This window comes from Onychostruthus taczanowskii, unplaced genomic scaffold (genome assembly GCF_017590055.1).
Source record: "Onychostruthus taczanowskii isolate IOZ18803 unplaced genomic scaffold, ASM1759005v1 scaffold32, whole genome shotgun sequence".
NCBI classification, from domain to species: domain Eukaryota; kingdom Metazoa; phylum Chordata; class Aves; order Passeriformes; family Passeridae; genus Onychostruthus; species Onychostruthus taczanowskii.
This window is the reverse complement of record NW_024500572.1, coordinates 2476861-2501981: the sequence shown is the minus strand read 5'-3', so window position 1 is coordinate 2501981 and position 25121 is coordinate 2476861. Positions and strand designations below refer to the sequence as shown.

The window sequence follows — 25121 nt, the reverse complement described above, 5'->3', positions numbered from 1 at the left end:
TGTGCAAAGAGCATAATGGGAGATGGGTGCATCAATATAAAATCCCTGTGCAGGCAAAGTAGCCAGTATTTTTATCTTTATGCAGTGATTTATGAAGCATCTGGTAGGTTCTTCCCTGGGGCTCACTCGAGTGAGTCATCACAAGGTAAAACTACTGTGCTCCTCTCTCATTCACCCCACGATGAAATCAGTGATGGAGTGGGAAATAAAAATGGAGACTCAGCTCCCAATATCTAGTGCATGTGATAGATGGAGAAGCTTCACTCACCCAGATGTTCCCTTCCACCATCACTGGAAGAAATGCTGCCCCTTGGGGTTTTCATGGGGTTTTTTTCCCTCTTGCAGTGAGAGCTGCTATTTCCCTGCTGCCAGCAGCACTTGGCTAATCAGAGAGGGAATTGCTGAGGGTTTGAACCTTGCGGCTGGAATTCACTGGGGAGTCACTCCTTTGTACAGAACGGTCCAAAGAAGTGAAGTACAGCAAAATGAGGTGAGTCCCAAGGGACAGGTGAGTAACAAAATCCAAGACTCAAAGCTGAGTCCTTACAGGGTATCCACAGCAGAGCTTTAACATCAAAATCCTGAAAGCTTCCTGAATGGTGTTTCAAAGGCAATGTACAGTCCCACTGAATCCCAGGGTGAGGTTTTGTCTCCAAACAGCTGCTGTGCATCATCACCAGGGGAAGGCAGCAGCCCCCACACACCTTTGGGTGCTCCTGCCTTAATCTCCCCAGCAGCTGCTGAGATGTTTCTCTATGTGCACCTTCATGGAGCCAAACACCCCTCTTGAAATGACAGGCATGTGCTGGCACAGAACCCTAGCCAAGGAGGAAAGGTACCTGCTGTGACACAGGTATCCGCAAGGGAACACCATGGAAGTGCCTTAGAAAGCCACCAGTAGCTCCTCAGTAACAAGGGCTAACTCCGTGCTGCTGGCTGTCTCTTGAGCCCCAGTGCTGCCAGCCAGCTCCTGCCTGCTTCTCTACGGTGTTTTTACAGATTCTGTGCTTTTGACATTGGCAACTGTGCCACGTGACACTGAGTCACAGTTATGGGATGACTGTGAGAAACCTTCCCAAACCCAAAACGGGTCACCTGAGAAGACTGAGCATGCAGCACCACCAAAGAAGGCCTCTGAGCTAACAGGACTCATAGGACTAATACACATTGTCCCAAAGGCACCTGCCACAAGGAGATGTGGTCCAACTCCCCAAAAGCCCAACCTCCATGAGTTCAGAAGAGCAAGTCACTAGCAGCATCTTACCTCCTCTCTTTGAAGACCGTGAGGACTTGGAGGAGGTGGACCATTGCTTGGTGAGCGACCTGCCGGAGGCCGCGTCGCTGTTGGCAGAGGCGTCCTCGGCGTCGGCAGGTGATCCCGTGCTGGGCTCCACGTCCTTCTCCCCAGGAGTGTCCTTGACACCGTGCTGCTCTGGGTCATTCTCACCACAGAACTGGGCCATCTTCTGGGCCAGCATCAGCTGGGCCTCCTTCTCCAGCTGCCGGATGTCCTCGATGGTGAGCCCGTACCACTCGTCCTGCCAGCACCAGGCCTGTCGGTGGGCCCGGACCATGACCTTCCGCAGGCCTGCAAAGCCAAAACGTCCCTGTCACCAGAGCTGCAAACTGCAGCAATCAACGTGCTCCCCTCCCACAGCCTCTCAACACCATGGCAGGGACACTACAGGGACACCCAGCCCGCAGTGCTGCAGTGCAGGACCTTCACACAGTCAGGGTGGCAACCTGGTCACTTCATCTACTTTATCTCCTCCATTCTTCCTAAACAACCTGAAATCTCTGAAATCAGCCAGTCTTCATCACTGCTTTTAATTTGGAAATGGATTTCCTAATTTTGGATGGAAGGCTTTGCCTGCCTGCTCCACCAAGGAGGAGCCACACACAGACTACAGTTTCAACTCCCCGAAGTTCTGGAAGTAGCAACCTTTGGATCCCGACTTCAAAGTGAAATGTATTACCAAGTTTAAAAAAAAATAGAAAAAAGAAAAGAAGGTACTGATTTTATTTTTTTTTTTAAATCCTGGAGAGTTTTAAGTCATTCCTTGATGGATGCTCCACAGCCCTCCCCAGCTGTTACATTACAGAAGCACATCCCACATTCCTGTCCTTGGAAACCCGTTTTCTGCACCTGGTTTCTACGTATCAGTAAAACAGCACCACAAATTGGAGCTTCTGAGATAATGGGATAGAAAGCAAAGTTAGAGAGGGAATAAAGATGCTTTATTTTGCAGATACCATCTGTCTTCTGCTGCAAGAGAAAAATGGAGTGGGTAAAGCCAATTTAAAATATTTCAATATATCACATATCTGAAAGGAAGAGCAGCCTCAGTATCAAAACACAATGCACCTGCCCAGGCAACAGATACTCTCCCCAAGACTGACTAACATCATCACACCCCCAAGACTTTTAAAACATAAGAGTCACTCAGGATTTTCACCAATATTATTCCTTAAAAGCTCACAACAGGTCAAAACTCCAAACTGCTATTTATTCTTGATGGGATCACACAGCAGTAATGATGCTTTTAAAGCTTCTCTAAATACTGAACAACTGATCCTCAGGAGTTTTTCTGATAATAAACCATCAATTAATATTGCCCCTCTCTAATTACTAGGAAACTGAGGCAGAGATGGGTTGAAGGACAAGCCAAAAGCACCAGTGGGATTTGCTGTCAGTGGGATTAAGAGAGCAATCAACGGGCTACATTAGAATCATTTAGGTTTTGGGAGCTGCAGACTGAGCTCTCTAAGCACCACCATGAGGAAAGACATCCCACCCAAGCCCCTCTCCATCTCCAGGAGCATGGCCAAAGGGGGATGGTCCCACCATGTGCAGGGTTTCTAAGGTGCTGCCAGCAACAGGAGCTTCCCTGCTGCACAGCAAACCTTGGATCCCACCACTGTCACAGTTTCTGTGATGTTCAGCCTAAAGATCCAGTTTGTTTCCAGCAATCACTTTTGGTTTGTTTTCTTAAACACACAAAAAGCATGTTTTTATATGTTTATCTCCTTCCAGATCTGAGCAGTTTATTGTCTGTTCTGCTCTTTGGTCAGTCCTCAATGTCACCAGTCATCCCAAGCCAGGCTGCCAGGAGGAAATGGCCACTGAGATCAGCAGCTAATGCCAGGACCAGCTCAACCTGAACTTCATTTACACAGTAAGATTAAATCTATCAATATTTGATGTATTTTGCTGACTGACTTTCAGGAGGGAGAGGCAAGTTTGAGCCAGCAGAGTGTGACCTTCTGGGGCAGAATGACAGCCTTCAGCACCTTAATTCTGTTCGACCTGAGCTGAGATTCAGAGTTATTTCCCCTGCCAGATTACTTTTTGCAGAACTACAGGAGAATGTTTTAGCCTCTTCACCTCTGTTATGATTGACAACCAGCAGTGCTTAAAAATCAAGATTAAATTTGCATCACACCCACACTAAAAGCCAAGAAAACATTTCTCTTGCTGTCCCCACCATCCTTTGGACTTCCACACCCACAGTGTCCAATTCCACCTTGCTTGGAACACCTTGAAAACAGACTGTGATCAGACACAGAAGTGAATGTTGCTCTAATCCCACAGTTTCCCCCGTTCAAGGGCTCAGCAGGCTCCACTCCTGCTCCTGAATCCAGCCTTGATGTATCAGTGCCCCAACTCCTCAGAAATTCTCTGTGTAGAGGCACAGATGCCACCAACCACATATCTGTGTTTTAATGGACTAACATCACAGGGAACATAAAAACCACCTGGGGGTAAAAAAAAGTCCCTTGAAGTTCCTCTCTGCCTTCTTAGATCTCAAACATCACCTGCACTGCTTCCTGCCAACTCACAGACCTCCCCATGTGCCCTGCTCACATCCCTTTGATTAGACATCCCAACCCACCCTTCCTTAAAGCTCTGCTCCTTTGAAAATAAGATGGCACCATAGGACTTCAGAGCTGCTGTGCCTCTACCCCTCCAGGTTAGTTAAGAAGTCCAAAAAACATTACTTTCCCAGCATTTGGCCTTCACCTGGGATGTGCCAGCAGTGCTGCATTTCTCTTTCTTAAACACGAGGAGAAAACCTGAAGGAGAATGAGACTGTGCAGGTACAAAAGAAATGGAAAAATAAAAGTCATGGCTTGCAGAAGAGGCTTCAGTGCTAGGGAAGAGAACTTGAGGGGCTCCTCTGTGCACAGCAGTGGGCACTGAATTCCTGCCCAGGCTGCAGCCTCCCTGCAGAGACCCAGGGAACACAACAAGTGTCCCACACAGCTACAGGGAGCCAGGATCCAGCTACAAATGACTGACCTCACCTGTCCAGACACTGCTGTTCTCCCTGTGCAATGGAAAAAAAAACAAGTCTCAAAGCATTTTTGTATCAAAATCTTAGAGAAAAACCAGTTTTTTATTGTCAAGTGTAAAGGAAGGGAGACACCAGACCCAGGAAAGAGAGTAATGGGGAAAAACTCTCTTTGGAACAGATGCCCATCAGAAGAGTGCTGAGGGAATCTGTGGCCCAGCTGGCTTTCCTTTTTCTCCCTGGAAGGAGAGAAGGTGCAAATGTGTCCTACTCAGCCACAGAAGTCCCTGTCACATACTGCCCCAGCTGCAGCACAGTTGGAAGTTTGCCTTACCAGCAGGTTTTCACCCTCCACCACCATGTCCCAAGCTTATCTGAGCCTTCTTCCCCAGAATCAGAGGAAAACCCCACAGCCTCATCAGACACCTCACTGAAGTCACCCAGAAAAAATGGGAAGAGGTTTTTTGACAAGGGTGCAGCTACCAGCTGGTTATCAGTCATTAAGTAGACTATCATTTCTCCAGAGTGCAATGCTTTGTTTAAAACAAACAAACAAACAATAACACCACACATGCACAAATGTTCAGGCTGAGTTCAGAGCGCCCGTCATCATGTGTTGATTTAATTATTGTAACATTTCCCACTGTGCTGTGCAGAAAGATCATCTGTGAAGAGCTGAGCAGGGTGCAAACATTTAAATCATTTGATTTCCAGCTCACCACCTCAACAACTCAGAGGCTGGTTGAATCCTTGAGGTGCTGACTGCTGTAAATGATTTGTGGTGTTGGACTCCATCATACAAAAGGAAGCGTAAATGACCATTAGACAAGCCAGGGCAGAGAGGTGGCTTCATGTGAGTTTAAAAAGCTTTGGTCTGTAGTTCTGGGCTTGTTTTCCAACACGAAATTAAAATAGTGAATGTAATAAGAACTCAATGCAAATAAATCACAAAACTCACCAACAAGTTGTGCCCCTAATGCCCTCAGTATCCACACAAAGCAACTGTTCAGATACCCATTGCCTCTGTAGCCAGAAGCAGCCTCCCAAATAATTTTATAATTCACAATTTCCTGACAGCAAATGCAGGATGCCTGATTGTCCATGTGCAACACTATTTCCCTGACAGTCCCAAGAGATCCCATAACCTTGCCAGTACAATCCAACCAAAGGCCACCTGCAGTCACACCTGTTTGCTTCCCTGCCCTCCCTTGCTCAGAACCCTCACAAAGAAAAGTCTGTGGTCACATCCACATCATGCCACCTGCAACCTGCCTCCCCTTGGAAAGACAAAACTCTACCTTTGGGATCCAGTGGCCAGCGGATGAACTGAGTCATTTGAGTGCTTTGGTGAAGCCAAAGTTCTGCAAAAGAGCTTTCAAAAACCACTTCACCACTGTGCAGCAATTTGGGCATATTTAGCCTAGGACACAGTGGGTTAGACAAAGCTCCAGTTACTGGGATGGAACACACTTTGCCACAGTATATAATTAATAACCCATACACAGTCAACACACTTGTTTAACAACAAAAGACTCAGAGCCCACATGCACCATTAGGAAGCAAGTGGGAGCAGAACATTATGCAGTGCCAGTCCAATTAAACTTAAAATCTATGGGAAAGGAGTAAAAAAGCATACAAATATTACAGCCAAGCAGACTAATAGCCCACAATCACAATTTTAGTCTGTGTCTCAGGCTGTCAAAGCACTGAGTAACTGTCCAATTAGTCATGGGAAAGAATGGCTGCTGCACTCAGTACGAGTGAGAACGTTCCCACACCGTCCCCCAGAGTTCCACCCTCTGTGCTCAGCAGCCCTTCCACATTGCACAAGCCATCCATCACTTACCTCATACCTGCTCTTTTTTCAACCCATTCTCTAATTTTAGTTTGCTCCACTAAGCATTGCTCCCCATTGGGCAGAGTTTGGATCTTGTCCTTGCTGGCTTGGTGACCCTGCACAGGGTGGGTAATTCCCCAAGAAATAAAGTTGCTCGAGTTGGGAACAGAGGAACCAGGAGGAAGAACCAAGGAAGAACCACCACAACAATTCTGGCTCCTGGGAACTTGGCTCACCATCAGGTGCACAATGCACAAAGGTCTCCATCTGCTTTTGGCCACCAGCTGAAAGCCCTACACGAGGATCTGCACCTAAGCCTGGTCAGTCCTGTTGTAACCACATCTTTCCAACTTAAACATCCTCATGCACTGCTGGCTTTGGTACAAATGCTGTGGCACTTTGCCCACTCATGGCTTCCCCACAGCTATCCCAGGGCAGGGGGAGGCCACACAGCTCCTGCAGATACCTCAAGCTTTTATTTTCAGTTTTCACTCACTCTACTTTGTCTTGCCTAAAAGACTTCCCTGATTTTATGCATCTTAACCACTTTAAAAAACACTATTTGCCATCTTTATAACAGGCTGGAAAAGCTTTTGAAAGGCAGACAATGAGCTGGCTCTGCTCTCTGCAAAGCCTCAATCAAGAGGGAAATGGCAGGCAATCTTTCACGGAATACAAAAGCAATATTTCTAAGGGACCACAGTTAATCTATGCCAAACACCTCTGAACTGGAAGAGTCATGTGCTCCTTTTTCATTTAACAGATACAATGGAGATGTTATTCTGCCTCCGTGTTTTCCAGCACACACTGAATTAACCCGTGTCACCGAAATGCCAAGGGAGTTCAGTGCAGAGAGGCACTTGTAACAGCCTACAGCAGGAAAAGCTTCCATCCCTGCCCAAAGAAAAGCAAAGGAGCTGCAAGAAAACCTGTGAGCATTCAGAGAGAGGGGCACACTATTCTCCACTGCTCTATCAGTGTTTTTCACATTAGCTCTCAGGAGCAATGTGACTACAAAGAGCCTGAAAGTTACTTACGCTAGAATCAGGCACTTCATGAAGATTTGCACATCAAAAGCAGAGTTGTAGAAGTCATGCAGGAGGATTTACAGTGCACTGGAATGTGGTAGCATCCTCTACACATCCTTTTTTTTTTTGCATTTTCTTTGCCAGAAGACAGCCAGAGCTCTGCCCTTTCACATGGGAATGCTCCTTTAAAACACTATTTAGGTTTTCCACTCGGCCATAGAACCAGTCATTTGTGGCAAGGCTCAGAAACTGTATCAGGTGTTTTATAGATTTTCTGCAAAGAATAAATTACTGCCAGCACTGCCAGCACCTGTACTGTCTCCACTTAGTTACTCCCAGACACATCCAATTCCTCCTTAAAAGCCCTGACCTACCAATGATGCATCCATCAAAGAAGGACATTTACTCACAACTCAGAGCCACAGGTAGAAACTATGGATACTCCCAGGAGTGGTTTTCTGGAACCATCAGGATGCTGAAGTGAAGCTGATTTCTTTAGGCAGCCCTTCAGGATGGATTTTGGTCACAATAAAGAAGACTGGCAGAACTGAAAAATGATCTGGCAAGCTTATCTTAAAAAAAAAATTAAAAAGGAGAATGCAAGATGTTGCCTACACAGGACTTGAAACCTTTGCAGTGGGTGCACGTGGTTTGGATTTGTACACACCACAACTGTAAGTGACAAAATAACAGGATTTTTTCTGAGCTGACCCACAGAGTCATCAGATCTGACAATCTCTCCACAGACGTGTCTTGGAATGTGATGCATTGCACATAGCTCACCTTCATGTTTCAATTCAGTGCACACATTAAGGAGTGAACTCTGCAAGGCCATAAATGCTCACCAACATCGTGGATGAAGCGCTCGATTTTCGACTGCATCCCCCAGTATCTGAACTCCACTTTACACAGTTTGTATGCACACATGATGGGGTATTTCCCAGGGTTGTTCTTGTACTCTTGAATCCAATCTTCTGAGAGGGGTCCTCTTTTAGTCTTCACTGATTTATACAGCTTTGGATCCTCCTCAGCTTTGTATTCATGGGGAGGGATAGGATCTTTAACAATATCAATAGGATCTACAGACAGAGAATAGAAACAGTTAGACGTTTCCTTTTCCTGAGCAAAACAAGAAAACATCATTTTTCATGAGTTATTTCTGTTTCAAGTAAGTACCAGAAGCATTACAGCAATTTAGTTTCTTTTTACTTACACTTAAACAACTGATATTTAAATTGTTTATACACTGCTCCTGGGCAGAGATCAGCTCTGCCAGAGGAACGAGCACACACAGTTCCAGCAAACAGAGGCTTTGCTCCAAATAGATGTTTTTGCCCACAGTAACTGCAGATCCACAGCACTCTGGCAGCTCTGCACACTCTGTCTTTCCAGCTCCACACAGATCTGTTGTACATTCCACCTTCCAGCTTTTCTAATATCACTCAGTGCTGCAGCTGTCTCAGCCAAGACAGTTAAACACACCTGCCCTGCTATGGAACAGACACTGCCATGGAACATCTCATCAGAGGAGGGGACTGGGAACTCCTCATCTGCTATTGTTAGACCAGATGTACTCTGGAAAGCAGAAAGTTTAACTCAAGTCCTAATTAACAATCCAACAATGGAGAAGTGGAAGCTGCAGCAGGAGTGGAGTGAATTAACATATTTTAAAGACTTGCAACCCCCAGAGCTCAGCAGAAGCATCTGAAATTTGGATTGAAGGGCAGGATCTCACTTCCCCACAAGTGACAGCTCTGTGACACCTCTCAGTGCAGTGGTGGGACTTGAGTCTGCTCAGCAGTGAAAGCCTTGTCAGACAGGCCCAGCAATAAGGACAGTTGAAGTACAAAAGTACTTTTTTTTAAATACTTTTGCCTTGTCTCATTAATTCCTTACGTTAACTTAATCATCTAAAGACAGCTGTGAAGTGAGCGTTAACCTACATGAGGGCAGGACTAAAAGGAGAAGGAACAAAAATTAAATGCAACTTCATGCTTCAAAAGTCCACATAGGAATAATTTTCATATACATGAAGGAGCCACGCAAATAAACAGCAATATTTTCACCATTTTACAGCTATTTTTTCCTCTTCTATGTTTATTGCTACTTATTAACCCCAAATTCATTAGATGCCTTACTCCTCTTGGGAGCTGCATAAATAAGATGGAAAAGCACCAGCTTAAATTTACAGATGGGGGATTCAAATTATTTTTATGGGATTTACATCAAACCTAGAAGTTGTATCCTCACCCTACTTGATGTAACCCCACCTGCAGTGACAGTGACAGGGGCGTAGGTGTGTGTTTAGGGAGGATGGACAGACACATGGACACACCAAGAAAAGAAAGAAAAGGACAAAACCAGGGAAAAGTAGAGGAAGAAGGCTATTTACCTAAAATGGTTTGTCTTTTTTCTGCAGCAGAAAGGTTGAACACGTTGTTATGGTCTCCTGGGTCAGTTTTGTAGTAGGTCTCAATATCAATAGAGAACTTCTCCACAAAAGGACACGTGTACCTGGGAGCCAGAACAACACAGCTTAGAGTAAATCAGCCTCAAATCCCAGCCAGACTTCACTCCTGTTTTCCTTCAGGTATGCTTAAAATATCAACTAGAGATTGTTCCTTAATAACTTAAGACAGGAGCTCACCAGTTTTCAGCAAGGAAATAAATTTTGGGCCCACTATATTAAAAAGTTGTGACATGGATACTGATACAAGGACACCCAGGAAATGCACCTGTGCAAGAAGAAAAGCAGAGCTCCTGCCTGGAACCTATGGCAGAATAAAACAGGGACTAGTTCTGTGCAGCACAGGTTTCCTGGCCAACTGATTGACTCATAGGCATTTCAAGAGAAGGGATAAAAACTGACTGGAAGTGAACTTTAATCACTTAAAAGTCAGGCAGCTCCAGTATATTCAGTCACTGGCAACAGCCCACATGCACAAACTGACTCCCCACCTTCCCAGGATTTATGCTACTTGCAGAGACCAGCTTAAACCGAACCAGAAAATTTTTCCAGATTTTTCATAAAAATCAAAATACCCATTAAAATCTTTTTATTTTGCAAGATGTCAGGGAAATCAGATTTGTAAATCTGCAAAAGAGCAAATGCTCTAAAATGGAGTAACTGGCACAAAGGTTATTTTTTTCCAGGGTATGTGAAGTCCTGCCTGACAAAATCAGATGAAACAAGGAGGTCCCAGATGGCTCCACAGAGCCTCTGGCTCTCTTCCTTCCTCAGGGCAAAAACCATAGGATGTAGGTTTGTTATTTTCTTGTTAAATGATAGACAGTTCTCAGAAAAGAAGTGCTGTGGTTATTTATTTATTTATTAATATTTTTCTTTCCCCTGTACAAATGCATCCTGTCTTCCCTGACAGGATTCAGCATGACATCTGTCCCAGCACCATGCACATTTATAATCTCCCCGAGCTTGCAGAGATCTGCAATGTTAAGCAGATACTTTTTTATGACTAAATAACCATTCATGATTGCCCAAGCTTTGACAGACAAAACAGCTCCACATTTTTACAGCAAGGAGCCACAAATTCTCAGGCAGGTGTGCAGTCAGCCCAGGCAAACTCCAGAGACCAAGCACTGCACAGGAATTTTAGGACTTGACCCCAGTTGCTCTGAAGGATATTACTGGAGAGGGAAATGCCACTGCCAGAGCGTGACATCAAGCCCTGTCTTTAACCCAGGGAAAGAGCTGTGGACATTTTGCCAGTTTTACCTTGTCCTTGTGTAAGGATAAGCATTCCAGGACTCCTCCTCGACGCGCAGAGCTGCCTTGGGCAGTATGGAGCGGAACCAGCTGGGGATGTGCATGCCGATGTGGTAAACCTTGTGAGTGTACTGCCCACTGCCCCCCGGGCCATCCACGTAGGGCCTGTTCTCCAGGATCTCCACTCCACTGCCTTCCCCACATGTCTCCTCTCTGCTCTTTTTCTGAAAGGGAAAATAGATCAAAAATACATCACAAAAATGTTCATTTTCCAGGGCATCGTACACAGATCGGGTTCTCAAAGCACCTGGACACTGGGGATGGTTTCTAGGACTCCTTTTGGGCACAGCAGAGCTGTAGCAGCACCCCAGCACTAAGATTACCACACCTAGAGATTACAAAGGCAAAATGTAGAGACTCATCTGGCCAACAGAGACTTGATTTATTCAGGACCCCATGCCAATTTCCATTTGGACGCTCAGTTTGAATGGAGCTGTAATGACACCTCAACTCCTGTTCCTGGAACAGGTAACACATCACACCCCAACCCTTGGCTCCAGCTCTGAACCACCCAACAGCACAAAACCCTTTTGCATCAGCAGCCAAGAGGAGTTTGTCCAACCTGGCACAGCCCCGTGGTGATGTGTCAGCGTGAAGAATCACGCTCCTGGTGCAGCAGCACCTCAGGCTGGACACCAGGAAGAATTTCTCCACTGGAAGAGTGGTCAGACATTGGAACCACCACCCCTGGAGGTGCCCAAGAAATGACTGCACGTGGCACTCAGTGCTCTGGTTGAGTTGACAAGCTGGGAATTGGTCACAGGCAGGACTTGATGATCTCAGAGGTCCTTTCCAACCTGAATGATTCCATGATCGCAGTGCTAAAGACCATTCTGGGACCCACACCCACAGGATTTGGGCGTTTGCTGCATGTGATCTGGCCCAGCAGCAGCTCTCCAAGAACAGCTTGGAGATTTTGCTCTGCTAATTAAGATATTTGGAAGAAACAGCCCAAGTTTGCCAGAATGATCACTGCACCCCCTGGCAGCCTCCGCATTTTGGCTTATTTGTAGGACTGTCCTTCAGTGAAAACTTGGCAAAAATTCCCTCAATAAAAAAATACTAATTTCAGTGCTTCTAAGATGAGCTAGAGACAAACCAAATATTTATTAATTTCTCACACATTTCAGCAGATTGGATGATGTATAACCTTCATCATTTCCAAACAACAGATTCATTCTGTTAGCATTTTGAGATTATTGTTTGTATTTGAGAGCATCTCGAGAGCACAGTACTTTGGAAATTAAGGGAGCAAAAAAGGAATTTTATACCAAGAATCAACTGTGAAATGTAACACAATAACAACTCTTCATTTCTGGCATACAAACAATTCGAAGGATAACACGGTTTAACAGAAAATTATTAATAAGATGCAAGAGATCAAATTCTTATCTTTTGAGGACAGGATGTTAAGCCAACAGAGCTGCTTAGAAGTAAATAACCCTGTTTATAAAGACCTCTCAAGCGATTTTAAATTTATACAGCTGTAACTGACAAACCTAGATAACTGACAATCTAAATAATCACTTTTTTCCTGCCCCACAAACTGCAATAGAAAAAAAAAAAAAACAGAAAAAAAGTAAAGTATTTTTTTACAGTTTATTTCTAACACTCAGCTGGCAGTTCATTAAAGCACACATCCTCTTCTAACAAACTACTGTCTTTCAGTTCTTATATAAGCACTGACCAAGTCCTGTACAAATATTTATGAAATAACATTAAATAATCGTGATGACCCCAAAATCTGGTTAATTCAAAGGTCTCAGAAAAGGCAGTAACCCAGCCAGCACAGTGGAAGTGTCAGACAGAATAACTGCACAACATCTGCTCTGAACAGTTGATAGAAATTACAGAGATTTAGAGTTTTATTATATGGCAGAAGCACGTGGAAATCATAAGCAGAGGAAAGATGAGTTTTCTTCATGCCAGGTTATTCAAAACTCCCTTCCAGATTGCACAGTTACAGCAATTCCAGGCAATTCTGCAAGTGCTCATTTGGGACCAAAATCCACTGAGGGGTTTTACTCACTAATTCCCCATTTCACTTTTCCCTGTTCAGCTGGTTTTAACAAAAACTTCTCTGCATGGAGATGAGCTGCCTGATTCTCACCCTACAGCTGGAACCCTGAAGAACTTACAACACTGGCCAATTTTTGCTGTACATGAATAATTCCATCAGCAGCTTCTCCACCCAACGTGGAACTGGTGACGCTCTGATGGTGGGAGATGTGAGGGTGGCACAGTGTCATTGTCCCAACTCATTGGGAGAGAAGGCAGGAAGGAAAAAACAAGTTCACTGAGACTCTCTGTGAAAGTCAGTTCATGTCCCACTTCTGAATTGTGGTTATTTTATTCACTTCTATGCAGCTGCAGACCCTATTCTGGGAGCAGGGTGTGCTTCCTCCTCCAGCCTTTCCAGAGGACCAACTCCAGCCCACAGCCTTTGTCACCCAGTTACAAACCCTAGGCAAATTTTGGCCCTTCACAGCCCTCCTACTTGTCACTTATCTACGTAAGATATGACAAGGGCAGCAAGACCATTTTCTCAGATGAATGTGAAATAAGAGCTGTAGCTCTGCTGACCAAAAAAAATCCAAAGATTATATCCCAAACTATCTTTAGAGCCAGGACTTGTGAGTCAGGCCAAATTTATACTCATAACACACCACACTGCTGGGAAGGATAGTATGATCAAAGAGAAACTCCCCAGGATAAAGCCACACAAAGCTGCTTCCCAGCCCTCCAGGCTCTCACACTTAGCAGCTGGCTTGTAGAGAAGACAACGAGCTGCAGTGAAGTAAGGAAGGGCCAAGAGTCAGGAGAGATGGTGAACAGTGCAGTTACTGACCAGTCAGAAAGCCAAAGAGAAAATATGTGTCTCATATAATAAAAATAAAGACTTTAGCCACATGCACTTGAGAGACCAGGATGGCACTCTGGGCATAAGTGGTGCTGTGAAAGTGAAGCACTTGTGGGAGTGAAGAGCAATTTGCTCTGCAGCCATGCAGCCTCTTCATGCCTCCTGTGCCTGAGCTACAGCCCGGAGAGGGCTTGTCACAAGGAAGTGGTCTGTAAACAACAATTAAAAATAACCCTCAATTAGGAAAACATTTGGCTTGAGAAGTGTATGGCAGGCCCTCTCCAAGGAATATCTGCTGGAGGTGCTGATGTGCAGGCACTTGAGGGTCAGCCTCAGAGGTTTCAGCCTCGGAGAAAGGTAGAGACTTTATTTAGCAGATTACCTGGGTCATTGCTACTCACTACTGACACAGCATCTTCCCCCTCTATAAATACCTGAGGAATGGTCCCCAACAAAATCAAAGAGTAGCTGACAGCCTCTATATGCAGGTTATCTAACCCATAAGCACAGTAAACCATCTTATATTGTATTACAAGAGGAAATCCAGTCATCCCTTTCCAAGTCCCCCTCTCCTGCTGATGACACTCCATGTTCCCCACAGCCCCATCAATAGCTTTTCAGGACAGATGGTGACACAGATCCCTTCTAGCCAAAGTAATAGCATTAAATTACTCGTAACAGGGAACCCAGAGAAGCAGATGCACCATGATTAGCAAGAATGCCAGTTACTTAAAGGCTTCTATTAAAATAAATCTCTTGGCACAGCAGCATAGCATGGGACACAGCACATGACCTCAGCATAACAATCACAGATGAATAATTCCCATGAATATCACTTAACCACTGGGCCAGCCTAACCCCATTTATCATCTGCCCTTCTCAACAGCAGACAAACAGCTGTAAACAGAGCCTCCACAGGCAGGTTCATCAGTTCTCAGATCTTCCATCTCCTTTCCCAGTTAGAAATGTGTCTCCCAACTAGAGCAAACCTTGCAAAGCCTTAGTCTAGCAAATCACCTGGCCCAGGTGAACAGAACCAGGTGACTCAATGCAATTTGTTTGTTTTTCTAGTGGGACACAGCTCCATAAAGGAATGATGGTTGATGGCAACAGAAACCTTCACAGTCTAAGGAGTCTCAGCACAGCTGAAGGAACAGCATTCCCACAACAGGAATGCATAATGCTGGATCAAACAGTTAAGGATGTGGCTTATTGGATCAGATGGAGAAATACACAAGTCAGGCTGTGTAAATTAAGATTGCCTTGTAATGTTTTGCTTTTGGGGAATTAGAAGAAAAACAGCCCCATCAACCAACTCAGAACACCAAGAAGAATACTAATCTAATCCAGAGTCCTCCTTGTGCTCCTGCAGTGGAATCCAGCCCAGGCTGCTCACAGGCTAAGGTCTACAAGCAGAGAATCTCTGCAAAGCCAACAGCAGCACTGCAAACAGCTCAGCTGGTTTAGCTTCTCAAGTTTTTATTGTAACTGCTTTGAGCACGGCAATGCTCCTGCAGAGAACAGTCAGGACAGGGTAGGCTGCATGGTGATAATGGGTGATCCAGGCATGCTCTAACTTTCCAAAATAGATTATAACTACATTCTCACCTTGTTTACCACTGATTATTGTGTACAGTACAACCTCTCAATCTAAATAAGTGAGACAGTGCTTACAAAAGCTTGGGATGCTTTAGCTTCCTGATGTTCTTACTTCCCTTCAGCAGTGCAGTCACACAGTGCCACAGGACCCACGAGAGTTCTGATTTGAGATTACTCCAATTATGAAGACTGACAGCACCATGCCTGACAGACCTCTCATGCGTGGGTAAGGAAGACACAAATCATTGTCTGGAAACAATAAACAGAAGATTTTTTTTGGGGTGTGTTTTTCCTTTTTTTTTCCCCATTTGGAAAGGGGGTATTTTGATAGTCTGGACAAAACTCTTCTGGGAGAATGCATTAAAATAACACTGAACTCTCAGGATTTTTTTAGCCCACTTAAACACAGACAGGGATATGAGAAGTTTCCAGCTGACTGATGGTTTCAGTTAACGAGGACAGCAAAGACATCTCTGTAACCACAGAACAAGAACATGACAGCAAATATCCCCAGAGGACCCTACTAACATACTTGCTCATATTGTTGTGGCAAGGGAGGCTGAGAAAACATTCTCTATGACCAATTACTATTTTTTTTATTGTTTTGGATGCTAAGGCTACCACAAACACCAATTAAGTCCCCAGAAACAGACCTTTCCTTTGGGAACCAGAGAAAGCATGAAGTGCCTCACACAATCCATCAGACCACAAAAATGCCTGAAGCTGCTCAGCAAGATGATCCTGACATCACTGGAGAGCTCTTGAAGACCTGTTTTCACCAACCAGACCTGTTCTGTTCAGTTTTAGAAAGAAAGTGTAAAGGCACCCAAGGTACAAACAAAATTTACACTGGGGGAGAGGAATGAACTCTTTGCTCTCAATCTCTTTCATACACTAAGGGAAAAATATTCCCAACTATCTCCAGTTGAACATTATTTAGGCTGAGGGATATTTCACTCTTACAATTGATTTTCCAAAGTGGTGTCTTCTTTCCACCACCAAGAGCCTGCCTTGCTATGCTCCAGCAGCTGCCATCCTCACTCTCACCTGCAGGCACCAGGTACTGAGGAGGTACCAGTGACACTGTGGCTGGGACCTTGCATGTTACAAATTTTAACAGAAAAGCTGGGAGAGGTTATGAGAAAAGCAGCCTGTTAGTCTCAGCCATGTAAAATTTGACTTATTGTGGCAGTATCAGCAGTCAAACACCACAAACAAACCAGTACAAAATACAACAGCACATTCCAGCCATAGCTGCCAGAATTAAACAGCACCAAAACCCAGAAAGCCAATGATGGACACACTGGGAAACACCAAAAGGTCCTGGAAGGAATGCCTGGTTTATTCTGAATGGGTTTTCCCAGCAAGGGACTGCTGCACATGGGTACCATGCCCAGGCAGGGTGTGCCTGCTCAGGGTGTAGCTCTGCCTCCAGCCGCCTGTGCTGCGGAATGACTCAGCTCTGGCTTCTGTTAACCACTCCTTCACCAGCATTTGAGCTGACATCTAATTCATTACCAGCAATCTGCTTTCACCACCAGCAACCTTCTGCCTGCTGATGCAGATATCTGATAGACCAGGCCCCACTCATGGTCACTATTTACTGCAGGTAACCAAAACCTACCTATGAAAACAAAATGCTGGGTTATCCTAAAAGTACCACAGTTTCATACTTTACAACTTGTTCTTTTCATTTCTTTATGTGTGTGTCAAAGACCTGAAACACTCAATTAAAATCATATCACCATAACCAGGGCAATACCTGAGCAAAGGTCTTTGTTCAGAGTAAAAGAAGGGAGCAGAGGAGATGGAGCTATTCCACTCTTAGAGAAGCCAAAACTCAGAACTTCTTGTCACATCAAAACCAACATAATTTTATCAGTGCACAATGTTCTGAAAGCAAACAGGAAATTACAGGAACTAAATTACAAATAAAAATCACCCTTACTGTTGCTTAGGCAGGAGAGTACTGAAGTACAATGACACACACAACTTCTGGCTGTCAGAGGCTTTTGTGCCCCAGTCAGAACAGCTGAGTCCCCTCATATTAAAGATCATGGAATCAACAAGAGAGCACCATTTTGGAGAAAGATAAAGTAACCTGAAGACACAGAGCTGCTGGCAGGGCAGATCCAGTACCCAGATCTTTGAATCCCTATTTCAGCACCCCAACCATTTTGTGACAGTACTCTTTGCTGGAGTAGGGACCTTTCTCAAAATATAGTAAAACAGTCCTCAAACAGGGAAGCTTCTCTACTGCTGTTTTGCAGGAGTTGAGAACAATCTAAATGGTTATATTAAAAAGAAAATCTTAAAGGTAGGCAGAGGCTTACCTTTAATAGTGGGAACCCTGTTATCCCAAGGATGGTTTTAACAGAACTTTTGAGCCTCAACTTTTTAAGGTCTAATCAGAAACAATTATGTCAAGTTGGACTGGCAGTCCCTCAACCACAAAACTGCTCAGGACAGCAAGGGACTTGTGAGTTTTGCTCTTGTCCCTCAAAGCAAGGCTCACTCTGTCTCATTGTGCACAGTAAAGTCAATGGGAAAACAAGTCCAACCACAGGATTCCTCACTCTGCCCATGACACCATTCCTGCCCTTCCAGAAGCTGTGGGCCCCACAGGACCCTGGTTTTGTTTACACCACGAGCACCACGTTATGCATGCAGGCAACTTTAAACTGCATCCTCTGTTTCCATGGCAACGGGAGGGGCTGCATCAGCAATCCCCCAGTTTGGGCCATCCTCACTCCAGCTCCAACTGCACTGAATCCTTGCTGGGAACAGCAAACCAGTGATGTCACAGTAACCATGGTGCCCACAGCTGAGCCTCCCCTGTGCCCTTTGTGCTCTAACACGCATCCTTCACGCGTGACAATTACTTTAATCCAATTAGTGCTGTTAAAAAAAAAAAAAAACAAAAACAAAAAAAAAACCATGAAGGGCCATGTCAATACTTTTTTCAGGGAGGAAGGTTAGTTTGAGTCAACAAGATAACGATCAGAACACGAGGCTTTACAATAGCACTTTAAGCCTCACTGCTCCAAATACACGGGAATGACCTGAAACCCTGGGGAGAGGGGAAAGAAATCTGTTCCTCATCAACAGCTTCATTAATAAAGGCAAAAGAGCAGCTGTTTTAAACACCCCCCTTTGCAGGTTTGATCAATGGGCTGGGCAATATGCAGTGCTTCATTCCAGCCAGGCAACCCTGTCCCCAAACACTGACACCTCACCAGCTGCACCTAATTCTGATAGGAACCATAAAGTATTCACCCTCTGTTTTCCCAAGCCAGCACTGATGAGCTGCAGCTTCCAGGAGGTTCCCTTTTGGGTCCTTTCCACCTTCACAGGGAGATGCCACCTGATCACTCCTACCTGTGGCAGGGATTTTATGGGGGGGGAATCTTCCCTCAAGTTTACCAAGCAAGAATTTGGACTACCAGGCAAGCCCGTAACCACCCTCAATGCTGCCTCCAAGGGGACATCCAGCACACGAGGGGACCAAGAAGGGTCTTTTTGTCAGAGAGAGGCACATGTAGAGCTGCACAAGCAAAGCTGGGCATGCAGGAGGCCCTGAGGAAGGGACCTCTCTCATGTTACCTGCACTGCATCTGCAGCACCATCAGCACCAGCACTCCTGGCTGCTTTGCTTGTAATGGAACACAAATTACCAAGCAAGAATTTGGACTACCAGGCAAGCCTGTAACCACCCTCAATGCTGCCTCCAAGGGGACATCCAGCACACGAGGGGACCAAGAAGGGTCTTTTTGTCAGAGAGAGGCACATGTAGAGCTGCACAAGCAAAGCTGGGCATGCAGGAGGCCCTGAGGAAGGGACCTCTCTCATGTTACCTGCACTCCTGCCTGCTTTGCTTGTAATGGAACACAATTTTTTTGTAAAAAAGCCCTAAAAGCTGCAGGCAGGCTGGGCTGTCAGCAGCAGGCTCCTGCAAGGCGGAGCAGAAACAGGCACAGCATCACTTTGTACACACATCACTTTGTGTTGTAGGCACTGCATTATTTAGAATCAGGGCTAGATATTAATGAAGCTGCTTGTACAAAAACAGGGTATTTTGGGGACAATCAATTGTGCAGGGTCATAAAAAATTTACAGCATTAAGAGAACCTTTCTCATGGCCACTCATTAATCACTTTGCCTTACAAAGACGCCCAGTCACAGTCCTTTAGTCAGGGCTGGATGTGCCACAGGCACATGAATTAGGGATCACTTTATTATGGAGATACCTCAAACCTGTTTACCCCACATGCCTCATCTTTCAAATGTCTACTACACTTCCAGCTCAGTATTTCATCTACTCCAAGTATTTCCTTCCATGTCTTTAAACTGATTTTTCTCTGCATTAACTATTCCACAGACACTGTCTGTGAGAATTATTGTCCCTGGTTTAAAGGGAGGCAAAGCAAGTTGCCCATTACTATATTGTGAGTCAGAGACAAAATTTCAACTTGGGCTGCTCTGGATCAAATCTAATCCTCTGACTACATCCCTTATACTTTAAGAACCCAATGCAATTGTTCACTAACAATGGGCTGTGTGCTAAAATACCGCAGGACTGGCTTAAAGAAATCCCCATAGTCTTCCTAATACTTAATTCATTACTTGCCTTCAGGTATTTGAAAAAGGGAGAACCTAATCCCAGTCAATATTTTTGTCCTTCTTTCATAAGAATAAAAAAAAATACAAAAGGAAACAGGGGTTTTGACAGCCAACAAGTTTAGTAGGATTGGCAGCGCTGTGTCCTGTATTAAAATTAGTGTCAATCTGCAAGTTTAAAATTGTTTGTGTTCAGCTTCATTCACCTTTGTTAAGAGAAAGAGAGCACACGAACTGTCAAGGCAGCATCAAGTTCACTACCCTAAAATCAATCTTTTTTGGAACATGATATGGAATCCCAATCTAAGAATTCAAGGATAGTGACTACAAACCAAGAAAAAAGTAGATGCAGAAAAGGTGTTTGCTCCTTCTGTATGCTTTCCCAAAATGATAACCTGTATGGGTGTCACTGTCACCTGTGCAAATGAGACCCCAAGTGTGGTACCACCAAACATAACTGTACTGCCCTTGTCCTCAAAACCAAACACCTGCAAGTGCCTTACTCTCCTCCTCCAGAAGGATGCAAATCCTCATGGTCACAAAGAAAAGGTTACAAAAAATAGAGGAAAAAGAGAGAATACAGAAGCCACAGGTTTTTAACGCTGCAACACAGAAACCAGGGGGAAAGCTTCAAACCAGGCTTTGCTTTTAGACTTGTGAGCCTTCCAGGGTCTCTGGAGCTGTCAGCAGCATCACCTGCTTTAAAACTGAAGCATAAATGTCTGTCTGTGCAGATGGCCAAGGCATCTGCAGGCAGAACAAAAATAATCAGCCATCCAGTTTTCAGTGTCCAGAGATGAAGGGTTAGTTTGCTTTCCCCCACTCAATCAATCCTTCACCATCTGCTGAGCCTGCTGGCAACTGCCAAGCAGAGCTGAGGGTTTAAGGGACACGACTTTTGCACCTGGGTATCACGCCACGGCCTCAAGAATTACCACCAGCACCAAGCAGAGCTTTAAGTCTGTTCTCAAAGTGCTTCCTGAGAGCTACACGGAAATGAAGGGGAAAATAGGACAGTGCAGGTGTGTGTGAACTGAGATGATGGACAAACCACCATCCTCCAGAAAGGAGGGAAGTGACTCGGGATACTCCATCAGCAGCCAGGACAGGAGACTACAGCACAGTGCAGATGCTTGGAACATGATTTGATTTTTCAGGGAAGGCAATAAATGCAAAGCCCTGGAGGACGGTAGAGGAGAGGCTCATGTTAAAACATGAGAGAAGCCCTCAATTCCCAGGATTCTGCCTGAGTTCAGCAGGCAGTGTTGAGCAGATGGGTTATCTTCCATGAAGTGCCACAAACAGGGCCAGAGGCCTTTCCCAGTCATGGACCCTCAAAGTGATGAATGACAAAGTATTAACGTTATTAACTCGAAAGGATGACGCTGCATCTTAAAATAAGTCTTATCCTCAAAAGGTAATCACTAGGTCCAGCAGAAGAATATTTTTAAAGCACACTATCTTTGGAGGAAGGTCACAAATACCCAAAGAAATCTGTGTAGACAAAATGAGGACCAGAGTTATTTACAAGAGACAAGCAAGCTGCGCACACTGATATAAAAATAAGTTTTAATAACAAGAGGAATTCTCTTGTCTTATGAAAGGGTCAGAAGGGCAGCAGTCTCTCGGAATCTCATGGCATGTGGAAGCACAGTAATGAACATTATTAAGATGATAAAAGGACTGACCTTTGGCTAATAACATCCCAACAAATGCATTCAGGGCTCGTATTTCAGGCTTTTATGAAACAGAGACTTTACGTTAATGTGTGCATTGTTTCTGGGGTGAGGAGGAGGAGGAGTACAGAAAGGATTCCCTGAACACACAAGGTAAGGATGTCTGTGTTCCAGGAAAAGATTGCTGCTGAGACCAAAATATGCAGGACTCAGAAGGGGAAGAATTAAGAGACCCTTTAATAAGATCTCTCTAATGTGTAACACAGATCCCTTTGTGCCCAGCAGGATTCACCTTGCAGAGACTGAAACAGCACACACACCTCGAATGCGACGTGCGGAGTCTGAGAAGACATCCGGGACAGAGTCCTTGGCTCAAAACTTCTGCAGGAAGAAACAAATCCCTACAGATGGTTACAGTTGCTCCCTCCATAAATGGTTTGTGTTTCATGGATCTCATTGCAGTGCTCATGTCCAGCTCCTCTCTGCTTACTTTAGGACATCAGCCTGCAGCTTCCCCAGATCAAACACTCCCAATCCCATGGACAATTCAGCTCCAGGCTGAGTTCACTGAAAAACCCTCACCCTTGGAAGCAGGACTGGCTTTTAAATGTGCACATAAATTTCAGGGAAAAATTACATTAATAGAGGTATAAAGAGTAATTTCACTGTTTTGAAATATTTTGCCTGTTTTATGCACCAGAATAAAACCAGGAAGGAAGATTGCTTGTTCTTAGCTCAGATATAAAAATTAGTATGTTTTAATTTGGACCTAAAAAGAGACAAAACCTCAGCAATGATTCAAAAAGGTCTTATGCCTATGGAAAAGCTAAACCCAACTGCTCTGGATGGAGCAAGGGCTCCCAGCCTGGAGAGGCTGACAATGCTGCGTGAGAGGTTTCCCTTGGAAGGATATTCAAAGTCTGAAATTTAATAGAGAAAAACAATTCAGATCTGCTAGGCTTCAAGCAAGTCGAGGGTACATTAAGTCCTTGCTGTAATGTAAAATTAACTTATTTAGGGAAGAATTTAAGTGCTACTTAAAGTACTGAAACCACTGACTGCAGATAATATTTCAGAAGCCAGCAGAAAGCAACTTAGGAGACTTTTTGCTCTCTCACCTCAAATTTTTAAAAAACCACTAAAAAGCAAAGCAGCAGGCCACTCATCTCAGTTTTCACAGCTTTATACACCAGCCTGGAGAACTTGTAGTTATAAGAGGAATTACAGAGCAACACAGGCATGCACACAATGATTTATTGCACGTCTCGCCTGCCCAGTGGCGCAGAGAAGCAAGAGAGATGTGGATTATATACTGCACAATTTTAATTCTCCCATCCAGTAAACACAGCAAATATGAGTACAGCCTGTTCCCATTTAATGGAAGGATCCTTTGCTATTTGGGCATGATGCTGCTTACAACAAATCTGGTGGAAAGTTTTGTTGAGACTTCTATGAATAAGAAGGGATTGTTCTCCCATGGAAACAGATGATTGATCCTTCCACTGCAGAGCAAAAATCTACATGGAAATGGTTTTGAAAAGTGATGACAGTACTACAGCTTGAGTCTGAACATCCCTGACCACATGGCTTTGAGGCACCACCTCCACCACAGGGCTCAGGGGAGAAGGGCCTTTTGGAAAACTTCCTGAAATCCAGGAAAATGTAGGCAAAAAAGATTAGGCAAAAAGATTAAAAAAAAAAATAGGCAGCTTTGTACCAACTGGTTTGGAATTTAATGGGAATTTTCACTCATGAGCTTGAAGGTAAACGAGTGATCAACTTCAGGTACATGCTTGAGGCTCCCTGAAATCCTTGAGGAGCAATTGTGACATCTCCTTTTGCACTGCTGGAGAAGTGCTTCTCACACGACCAGGCTGCCTGGTGCTGCCAGCAATAATGCCACCATTCTGTACATGACAAATGTCTCAGAAATTAACCTTTTGCCTCTAAGAATCACTCCTCTTCCCAGGAACTACTTCAAAACATTCTGTTCCACATTTCAGCCACAGAGTTCTCAGAAATGCCTCTCTACTGCTGCTTTGCACAGACATCTCAGCTTGTTCCCATAAGGGGGCTCAACACACAGAACTTACTTCTCCTGTGGCCTCTTCAGGCGTTCCAGAGGTAAAATAAAAGGATGGACATGAAGCACTTTGTCATTCTCTGAAAAGGACAGAGTCACGCTCCCCACTGCTCCTTCCCCACTGCCCGTCTCAAAGACAAGACCTCCACTTTTAAATCAAACTGAAAGAAACATTTGATATCCTGGTCTAGGAATAGCTCAGCCAGCAGGAATCTTTCCACCAATTGCAGGAACAATTGAAGCAAATCGTTACCGAACTATGAACTCTACCCTAAGTGGTCTTTGTTTTGCTATTGCTTTTTGTTTATTTCAAACTTGAGCTGAAACTAGTATTCCCAAGGAAAAGCACAGCTAACTTTTGCTCTTGTGCTACTTGTACAAGTAACACAGCAAAGTCCCCTGCTTGTCATGCACTCCTCCAGCTCCCCCAGACTTGGGCTCCATCAAGTGTTTCCAGCTTAGCCCCCTGCTCCAGGAGAGTGGGGGGAGACAGAAACCTGACTTGACACCTGAGCTAAGAGGAAACCTTACTCTGCTGCCTGGAAATGCAGTACAAAATTAAAGCAGGGCTGGATGGCAATTTGGAGATGTAGTTTCTCAAGCTGGTGAACTTCCCCTTGCATGAAACCCTTTTAGCTTCTCATGCCCTTTTGATGTTAAGATATGGCCAAAATCCCTGTCAAGTAACAAAGCAGAACTCAATGTTCTGCTTTAAGGAAATTAAAACCAGCAATTTAACTTCTGAGATCAAAAAGCAAATCCACCTCCCTGACCAAGTCCTCCAGAATTCCCAGGAGGCTCCACAGACACTTCCCAATTAAGGATTCATCCTCTGTTTAATCAGGTGGGTTCCTCCTTCCTAATCAGATCACTCTCCCCTACGCTCTGCTGCTCACTGACAAGTTCTGCACAGATAATACTCTGCTGCCATCCACCAGCTCTTCATGTAAAGCAGCTGAGACAAATTAGGAAGACAAAGTTGTTAACAAAATAATTACACTAATATTCAAATCAGCTACAGCATCAGAAAAAGGAACAGAAAAACGAAGCCACCTAAGAAAAATGTTTACCTGTTTATGCCAAAATTTAGGTTAAACACAGAAAGATGATGCATTTGTGTCAGAAAATTGAATTTGACCATAATTACTGCAAAATACACACCATGCATTCTTTCAGCAGTCAAGCCCAAGTGCATGAATCCTTAAGGAACACAGGTGGTGGTCAGGAGAGAAATGGGGGAATTGTGCTTCTGCTTTGGTTTGGGGGTTTTGCTTTTTCCCCTTATTTTAGGTTCTAAGCCAAAGCAGATTTTTCTAACACTGCTTCAGAAAGCAGAATTCTCCTG

General features: G+C 44.5%; 1 protein-coding gene across 10 annotated transcripts in view; it reads right to left on the bottom strand.

The window, feature by feature from the left end:
* PITPNM2 (phosphatidylinositol transfer protein membrane associated 2) overlaps positions 1-25121 on the bottom strand; it is a 123315-nt gene that overhangs the window by 37545 nt on the left and 60649 nt on the right. For all 10 annotated transcript variants that reach the window (XR_005953102.1, XM_041410444.1, XM_041410446.1 and 7 more), the window contains 4 exons: positions 10891-11105; positions 9550-9671; positions 8003-8236; positions 1265-1588 (listed from right to left, as the gene is read on the bottom strand). Coding sequence is in view for 9 of the 10 variants with exons in the window: in XM_041410444.1 (XP_041266378.1) it covers positions 1265-1588; positions 8003-8236; positions 9550-9671; positions 10891-11105 (895 nt within the window). In the remaining variant the exon portion in view is untranslated. The remainder of the gene's footprint in view (positions 1-1264; positions 1589-8002; positions 8237-9549; positions 9672-10890; positions 11106-25121) is intronic.